A 9463-nucleotide genomic window follows, 5' to 3' on the forward strand; every position below is an offset into this window, starting at 1 on the left:
CTGAACAGCCCCTCTTCAGATGAATTTCACATGACATAATAAAAAAATCAATTTAATTTAATTTATGTCTTTTAGTAGATCAGCTGGTTTCTGATGTTTCTGTGTTTGTGTTTAAAGGACTCCTATCCATTCTCAATACAACGGCTGTCAGAAGGAATTGCTTGTTAGGTAGAGAAACTTGTTACTTCTTTTTTTTGGCAAGTAACTACCATTCAAGTTGCTTCTCAGCAAAAGAACAGCATTTGCGCTGAAATGGGCGGTACGGTGCGTTAACTGCTCTGCCACACTTGGCACCGGGCGCTGCCTGCCTGTGACAGCAGGAGCGCACCGATCCGCACGATGCTGCGTTACGCTGACATCCGTGGGGGTTGTTCCTGGTCACGACGCTGATCAAAAACATACCCTGAAGTGCAGAGACTGAAAGCCCAAGCAAATTTATTTCTGCTCTTGTAACTACAGAGGACGCTTACGTACAAAGAAGCACAAAGTGCAAACATAAAAGGTTTGTCTGGTGACTGTCCTAGATACCATGGTAAACACAAATGTAGAGCATCTTTAGGGGGTTAACTGCAGAGACCGACAGCAAGCAAAGCTCCCAACAGACCAGTGTTGTTGGAAAAGCTTTAATTGGAGGGGAGCTGATAAAGCTGCATCTCTGACACACGGAGCAGATCGGCGTAGGCTTTGACTTGCCTGAGCAGTTGACAGGGCAGCGTTTCAGGTCTAATTATACCTTTCCTTTAGTCAGCACTAGGTTGAACGGGGACTGGTGAGGCACTTGCCCAGGGCCGTAGGGAAGGGTGAGAGCTGAGAAGGGGACCGCAGGGGACACTGTAAACCCCTCTCGTATAGGCGGAGGCAGCTTGGCTTGCTGCACCAGGCCCTTACATGTCCAGCACCAGTGCTGCTTGTGGGGTTTGTGGAACGTGTCCTCAGCTTGCTTTCTCTTTCCACCCAGCCTGGGGTCTGAGGGTCGAGCAGGATCTCACCAGGAGTTGTTTTTTGTAGGTTGGCTCAGCACGATGCGTTTGTGATCAAGCTTGCAGTGGTCCTGTTCCCGCTCGCTTTCAGCAGGGCTGTTTGGCTGTCAGCATCCTACTGTTGACCAGTCAAATAGCTAAAGGGGAGCACTGCACAGATTTTATGGGTAAAACCGGAATAAAGCTTACGTGGGAGCACAGAATAAAACTTTATATTGGCAGAAGTAACACGGCCTGTGTCGAATGGCACCAAATCATTGGCGCAGGGCATTCTTGGGACCAATTTCTTGTCCGTCACAAAGGAAGGTTGCTCCTTGCAATAGTTCTCCTGCTGTTGTTCACCAATGGACTAAAATTCTGTCCCAGAGAGAACTGCCTGGCTGTGTCGTGTTAACTGGGAGGGGGCTTGTCCTGGTCAGTGAGCAGTGTTTCCAAGGTCTAACTTGGGGCTAATGAACTCAAGAACGCACAAGAGCTTCTGACAAACAGCATGCATAGGCAGTCTTGGGTGAAGCAGCTGGGACTGATGTGGTTTGAATTGTCTTTAAAATCCATGTGATTTCGAAAACATTAATTTCGTTCCGTAACAAGGAAATAGGCTTTTAAAATGTAACTTTTTCCCTTTTCTCTTCCTGCAGGGAAATCCAGCTCCTGCGACGATTACGGCACAAAAATGTTATCCTGTTGGTAGATGTATTATACAATGAAGAGAAGCAGAAAATATATCCTTTTTTCACGCAGTTGTTAACAAGGTTTGAATTCTGTTCTAGTTCTGAATAGAATTTGTTCTCTGTTCTAGTACTGAATAGAGTTCCGCTTTTGTTAAGGCCCTTCTTTCCCAGTTTCCCAGTTAGGAAACGAAATATTGTCCCCAGGTTACAGATGCAGGGCTGGGGTAAGGGGAGAACCCCCACCACCCCAATACTGTGTTTTATTGTGTGACCTTCAGCAGCTCGGAGAGGAAAGAGGAGCTGCGGATCTGTCATTTCTAACCTCCTGTCCTAGCTGTGGTACGTGTTAGTGCTTTTTTTTCCCCTGAAGATGGACCTTTTATTGTCTGTGCTATGTGAAATCAATTTTTTTAATGCTTTTTCCTTTAAGTCCTTGGCAGTGGTTTAGGTATATTTTTTTTTTCGTTCCTTCAGAAGAAGAAGAAAAAAAAAAAAATCTGCTCATTGGCTGGCACACGGATGCCTGCAACTCTCCCCTTCCCTTTGGAGGGTCCGTGCTGCTGCGGCGCTGCCTTGTCTGCGGGCAGCTGGTATGCTTTGCTGGTTATCCTCAGCAAGATAAGATGAGCTCCCAAGCCTCCTCGGTGTCGTTGTTTGTGTGGAAGTCCCTTGTGGTAGTGCTTTAAGCAACCCAAAGCTTGTAGCAGCCATGAGGGATTGAAAGCATATTGTTCCTGTCAGATCTACAGCCCAGCTTTTTGGGACTAAACCGTTCCGGTTTTGAATCAAAGCTGCAGCTTGTAATCTCGGTGCATTTTTTGCACTTTAACGTGTTATTCCAGTGCGCTGTGTCCCCCAGGTACGCATAGACACTCCCTGGTGTGATTACCTGCCTTAACTTGCGAGCGAGCAGCTGGATTTCTCACGCATCTGCCACACTTAGGGTGCGCTTTGACTTGAGCCAGTTTGTAAGCTTAGCGAGCGGATCTGTTGTAGGACGTCTTATAAATGGTTGCTTTTATTTTTGACAGTGTTTTCTAAATACTGTCTTCCAATTACAGTACTTCATAAAATCAGTAATTTAATTGTGTGCTCTAATTAGATCAAATACTTTGCCACCAAATCATTAGTATAAAAAAAGCATGACAACTTTTGCTTGTGTTTTGTAGCCTTGATAGACTGAAGGGACTGTAATTCAATTACTGTCTATAGAAAGATACCGTTTAATTAGTAAGAAGCTGGGATGCTAAAGGAGAAGCCTGGGGAAAAAAGAGCCCGAGAGAGACCTCGTGTGTTGGGAACGGGTGATGACAGCCCAGAGTGGTCGTTCAGAAATGCAACCTCTCCGAGCCAGGAGGGATGGGACGGTCCTTGCTTTACTTTCTGAACAGCAGCGTTTGAAAAAGAAGAAACTGGTTTTCAAGACTTTTCCCTAGCAAGTATAGATTAACGTCACTATTTTTATCTTTATGTGCTTCTAGGCTCTTAGAAGGTGTGTTTCTATACCTGCTTATTCTGCGCATGTGAGCGGCAACACACGGAGAAATGTGGTGTTTTTCACTGGGGCCGGGAGCAGGAATTCATCCATGATCATGTTCTTGCTGAATCTTTCTCCAGCTTCTCGCTGGCGCTGCCGGTGCCCGTGCAGCATGTCCAGGGATGTGGCTGTACAAACACTTGTGCAGCCACATGGTAAACAGCTTTGGGAACGGATCCAGCTGAAAGCAACTTTCTCTTTTAGGCTTCTCTGTAGGTCTGTGCCCTTACTTGTTTTGCTGTGTAGTCACACAAATGCCTGGATTTGTGCCTTGCAGGAAGCAACACAAGGTGAAAGTTGAGTGGGGTATGGGGGGGATGTCAACTTCTCCCTTACTAATGAAAAAAGTCCTCATTTCCAGAATGACCATTGTGGCATTTGAAATTGGGCCTGTAGAAGAAGGAGGGATTCTGTTCTCACCTGAGTCTTCTGCTGCTGGTAGAAGTGAACTGTGGGCTTCAGCTATGTTTGTGCTTGGGAGGACAGCGTTTAACAGCTTGCCTGCCTAGTCAAAGCCTTCAAGGATTTTCTTTGGTAAAGGGAAAGCTGTGATGATTGGACTGAAAATATCAACTGCGGTTTAGTATTTAATGGGCTGCTTTGACCTGCTGTGGCTGGGAATGCAGAGCCAGTGACAAATTGAGAACAAATCCAGGCAGAAATAAACCCAGTTCGATAAGCAGCATCCCAGTTGGCACCTTCTCCCGACAGCTTCTGTTACCGGTATGTGCAGTTGTGCGTGGGAGCACAGCGCTCCTGATTAGAAGAACTGTGAGCCTCAGTCTTGTTGGGGCACCTGTAATGGATCTGCTCCAGCCTGAAAGTTTGTGCTCTAATCTGGCTGATCAGCCAGAGGTGGATCAGTTACAAAAGAAGGGGTGAAAAACAGTCTGGCAGCAAATGAAACCAAACCCAGGCTGTCCTTTGTAGAGGAGAATGTGGCCTGGGCTCTGCTTCCCAGGAGCTGGTCTATGTTAGTGTTATACTCTTGAAGGTGGGAGAGTTGATGCCTTCCCCGTGACTGGGATAGAAGTAGTTCACAGATTTCTTCAAGAGTAAGAAATGGCAGGAATGAATTTTGGGGCCTCTTCCTGCTATTTTTGCTTCCTACTGATTGTGGCATTGTGCCCGTCATAAAATCTTACAGTGCTTTAGTGTCCCTCTGAAGAGCAGCTCATATGGGGAACGTAGCACAAATGTGATGAGTTTGGCCGGTGTTTGGAGCTCCTCTATAGAACGGCTATAAAAGGGCAACACAATTTTTAGCATGGATCCCACTTAAAGCACAGGTCATCTCTTTAGCCTCTCCTGCCTCAAGAGTTAAGATGGCATTCTGGGACATAAGCAACTTATTTTAGGCTTAGGTTAAGAAGGTATCTGCCAGGAATAATTAGAGTGACCAAAGGAATGCTTTGTGTACTGGAGAACGTGAGCTGACAGTCCTGCTTTTCTCTGTCTTTATCTTGAAGGTGCACTCCCCTGGCCAAGCCACCAGATGTCTCGGGGTCCGTGCTTGCAGCCCCTCTCAGCGCACTGCCTGCCTTCAAAAGCCCAGGGAGAGGAGGGAAACACGGGCAGTTGTTGCTTTGGGCGGTTGTGTAGTTTCCATTGTTTGGCCCCAACATTAAAGCTTAAGGAGATGAAAACTAGAATATGCTGCGAGGGAGAACAAATGCTAAAAAGTGCCACCAGTCCTTGGCATTCCCTTCTAACTTTTTTTACCCGTGCAGTTCCAAAAAGGCTTCCCAGCTCTCTAAGGATCCTTTCTCCTGCTGGTGAAATACTGCCGGGGGGATGGGGGTAAGCGGCAGCTGTTAAATAAGTGCGTACAGCCGTATCATTTTGAAACGGGAAATGAAGAATAACAAACTTTGGGGAAGGTGATGGGACCTCTCTGCTATGTCAAGTGCAGAACAGCCACGGTGTTGGGAGAACATGCGACAGCCCACAGCAATTCTGCCAGGGGTTCCCTAACTTTCTGTTGCTGCTTCAGAGTATTATCCCATTTCTGTCATGCTTGTGAGATCTCCAACTTGATTTTTGTGGAGTTCACGTCCTGTTTCAGGCCTGATCACGGAGTTGCAGCTGGGCGTTAAGCAGAATAACTTTCTTGTGGGTTCGCTGCCTCCTCCTGTTAGGCGGTTGGAGGAAGGTCGCTGCCTCGGGAGGTGCAGCACAGCTCGGTCTCTCCTCTCCGGGGTGTACCAGGTAACAGGGCTGCCTGTGCAGCAGCTCTCGGGTTGCTCTGGAACGGGGCTGCACTCCTCACACAGCCTTTGCCTGAGAAGCGTTTAACCTCAAAGCTTCCTTAACTCTGCCTTCACGTATATGGTGATGGAGTATTGTGTGTGTGGGATGCAGGAAATGCTGGACAGTGTCCCAGAAAAGAGGTTTCCAGTTTTTCAGGCTCACGGGTAAGTACAGTTTTGTTCCTTGGGCTGCCTTAGCCCCTCAGCGCTGTGCTCTCTTGAATTCAAGAGCACGTTCTACTCCCTTGCTTAGACTGCTGGTTGCACGTTAAAGTAAAACGGGCTTTGTGTAATAACTACGTCTTTTACATCCATGGAATAAAATGAAAAACAAATGAAGTGGTGGCAGGGCTGGCCCTTGGATTCTGGGAAGAAAAAACATCTTTCTATGGAATTTTCTGTTACTTTTGTTTTCTTTCATGAGGTGCATGACAACGCTTCCCGGCCCCTTTCCTACAGCTCTGCTGCTCAGTGAGGATGGGTGCAGTGGAGGAATCCGTGAGGACTTGCCCTGCCTAAATGGAGGGAAGCCATACAGTTCAGTGTCAGAGAAGAGATTAAAGGTCTTTGGCTGGATTAAGGATTGCCAATATCCAGCGTGATCTGTTAGCTTGTTTAGTTAGTAGACAGGATAATCTGAAGCCCCTTTCACTGTGGCAGTAAAGAAACCTTAGAGTTCTGGAAATAGATGCAAGAAGATTGTCGTGTGTATGAAATCAGTGCAGGCCGGCGGATCTGCGGTAACTACATGTTTTTATGGTCATATTTTCATTTTGTTTAAAAAAGGTGTTTGAGATTGCAGCTAGCCTAAGTGAGGTACAGGCACATTAGGTGTTATTTCTGGATATTACAAGGTAAGACGTGCACGCACAGTTGTTGCCAGGCTGCCAATGCTTGCTACGTTGCAGTAACGGCCTGCCCATAGTCCCTGACCATGTCCCTGTTACCTTTGCTGAGCTGGAAGGCTGTACCAGCAAAACACTCCTTTCTGCTGGCTAAAGGAAACTTCTTTTCACACCCCCTGTTAGGGGAAGCTGTACCACTGAAAAAGCATCTTTAGCTGGTTTAACTTAGCCTAGATTAAAGCAGATGTCAGAATTAACTGTCAGGTCTGTGCCAGCGTGGTGCTGAGTGCTCACAGAATACGCAGAGTTGTGAAGAGGGCTTTGGTGTGGAGGAGCCCCGAGCCTGAAGTGGTTGGCACGCTGCAGCAGAGCTCTGGCAGCTAATTTCTGCCTTTGTCAGAGATTAAGTTCCATTTCTTACACACCACAGCTCAATCCCAAGTTCCTAAGCATCAAATGGAAGTGTATTCCGACTTGTTTCCAACAATAGCACTGTCTGCTTTATGTCTTATCAGTAGTTCACGTAGTCACAGGCTGTGGAAGTGCTTGACTTTTTCTTCTCTAACTCTTTCTGCAGGTATTTTTGTCAGCTTATCGACGGCTTAGAATACTTGCACAGCCAAGGGATTGTCCACAAGGATATAAAACCGGGGAACCTCCTGCTAACAACCAATGGGACACTAAAAATATCTGATTTAGGCGTAGCAGAGGTATGTGAGAACTGCGGCAAAGTCGGGAATGTGGGAAGCGTGACATTCTAGATTTAGGTCACCTCTGTGGTGTCAGTTGATTTATTGGGCGGTTAGGCTTCCGTTCTGTTAAAGTTGCAGAGTGCTCTAGAGCGACTCTGAATATTTACTGTAATTGGCAAAACGCTTTTGTTGGTAACAGCACGGAGCTCCCATTTGGGAAGCACATAGAGGAAGACAGCGGTCTCGGACAAAGCGAAAAGTGCGGTGAAATGGTGATAAGCTACAAAACCTCATCCTTCTTGTTGTATGAAGACTGTCTTAGCTAGGTAGGAGCGGTGCAGGAATCGTCACTGATGGCATTTGGTTATTGCAGTGGCGTGTGCTTGCCATATGTAAGTAGGTTTTCAGTAGCAGAGCCTTCCCCCTTTTTTTTTTCCCCAGGTGAAACTTTTCTAGCAGTTACAGTTTGTCTGCCTTGAAAGTTTGAAACTAATCGGTCTCTCCTGCTGCAGGCATTGCATCCGTTCGCAGAGGATGACACGTGCAGAACGAGCCAAGGGTCGCCAGCATTCCAGCCACCAGAAATTGCCAATGGCCTTGACACCTTTTCAGGCTTTAAAGTAGACATCTGGTCCGCAGGGGTTACGCTGTAAGTGCCCTTGCAGCATCCAGGAATTGCAGTGAAAAAGTTACAAGCCCCCAGATAGCTCAGTCTTGTGCTATCTGCTGTCACTGCTCCTCTCCTGTACGTCGTTGGGGGGAGCAGGGACGGTGTCTGGGTGTTGGTCCCTCCTTTGGGTGGGTGTATGTTCCCCAAAGTGCTTGTAGTTCTGAAGAAAGTAATCTTTACTCTTGGCGAGTAACTGCCAGCCATTTCTCGGCATCCAAGATGCATAGATACTGCAATAATAGAAACCACAAATATCTCTAGTATTTATTTTTAAGTTTCTTCCATCCCAGCCTGTCAGGGAGATGTCTTGGTGGTTTTGACTCATGTGAATGAAGAGGCTGTGATAAAGGAAGGCTAAGCTTAAAGAGGATTCCAAATGCTGTCAAATATTCATCTTTTAGTTTCCTCTTGGCATCTTTGGGTTTACGTAGTCACGTAAGAACTGAACTGTATGCTTTTTCTCATACAGCTTCTCCTTCTGCCTTTACAGATACAACATTACAACGGGTCTATACCCCTTTGAAGGGGATAATATCTATAAATTGTTTGAAAACATCGGGAAAGGTGACTACACAATTCCAGAGGATTGTGGTCCTCCGCTCTCAGACTTATTGAGAGGTGAGTGTCCCAGCTGAGTCTAAAAGAATGGGTAAAACCTAGAGGTGCAATAAATGCTCAGCTTGCAGAGTGCCAGGGGAGGGCTTTGTTCAGAGTATCCCAAGACGACACGGGATCCTGTAGAAAGGGAGGTTATGCCTATGAACCATAGAAGACTTTGGAAGATCTTTAACACTGGTGTTTTCCTGAGAGATCCTAAACCCTGCGTGGGTTGCAGTCACTGCCTTATAAAGAGTTGGTTCTTGCATTGCTTTTTGTGCCCTGAGAAGCTTTTAAACCCGACGACAAAGCCCACAAGAGGTTACATTTAAAATGGCATCATAGCATTGATGCGGGTTTTGCAAGTGAGAACCGAGTTAAATTCCTTGCCCAAGCTTTCTATAATGTGAAATACTGAGTTCTGCTGTCCTTCCTCATCAGCCTCTGCTCTGAATTTGTCTGCTTCAATCCCAGTTGTCTCCTCCTTCCCCCCACATATAGAGTTGCCAGGACACTGGAGCAACGTGACCAGTGCCCACTTTCACAACAGGGCTGTGATAAACAGGAGTGGCACTTGCTGGGTAGGAGGAGGGGGCTGTGGGGTTTGTTCGGGTTTCTCTTTTTGTTCCTGTCACTTAGTGCAATAGTTTGAGGTTTAGCATTGAACAGTCTCTGCTTGTGAAAGCTGAATCGTCAGGGCAGCAGTTACGCTGTGCATAGCAGCCAGTTTGGTGATGCCCATTTGGCAGCACGTGGCAGATCAGCCCCGGATGCCTCGCTGGCGGTGAAGCAGCCAGGCACGGTGGTGCCCCCCCAGCCCTCGGCACAGGCTCGTGTTCTCTTCTTTGTCTTCAGCTGTTTGTGAAAGATCAGACCTCAAATATGAAATGATGCTGTCTTGTTTCAAGTTTATTTTTCTGGTTCCTGTGCTGCCTGGGGTTAGGAGGTTAGTGTGGGTGAAGGGCTGCGGGGCACTGTGAGCAAACTGAGTCAGCTTCCCGTCCTGCTGTCAGAGTGTCGTCAGGTCTGCTCGTAATATGGGTGTTACCGCTAATGGGGGGGGCTGTGTGCTCTGCTGTCCCCTCTACGTGGTCATGGTGCTGTTGCACTTTGCGGCTAGCCAAAAGGTTAGCATTTTCAAAGTGTTTTACGGCTGCACTTCATGCTGCAGACGGCAGCAGTTGCGCCTCCACAGGAAAGGCTGCGCTGCCCGTGGGCTCCC

General features: G+C 47.2%; 1 protein-coding gene across 1 annotated transcript in view; it reads left to right on the forward strand.

Moving 5' to 3' along the window:
- Positions 1-9463, forward strand: part of STK11 (serine/threonine kinase 11) — a 48499-nt gene that overhangs the window by 9523 nt on the left and 29513 nt on the right. Inside the window, exons 2-6 of the mRNA XM_009640062.2 lie at positions 1619-1702; positions 5513-5602; positions 6860-6992; positions 7487-7623; positions 8135-8262. Coding sequence (XP_009638357.1) covers positions 1619-1702; positions 5513-5602; positions 6860-6992; positions 7487-7623; positions 8135-8262 — 572 coding nt within the window. The remainder of the gene's footprint in view (positions 1-1618; positions 1703-5512; positions 5603-6859; positions 6993-7486; positions 7624-8134; positions 8263-9463) is intronic.

This window comes from Egretta garzetta, unplaced genomic scaffold (assembly GCF_000687185.1).
Source record: "Egretta garzetta isolate BGI_Z169 unplaced genomic scaffold, ASM68718v1 scaffold396, whole genome shotgun sequence".
NCBI classification, from domain to species: domain Eukaryota; kingdom Metazoa; phylum Chordata; class Aves; order Pelecaniformes; family Ardeidae; genus Egretta; species Egretta garzetta.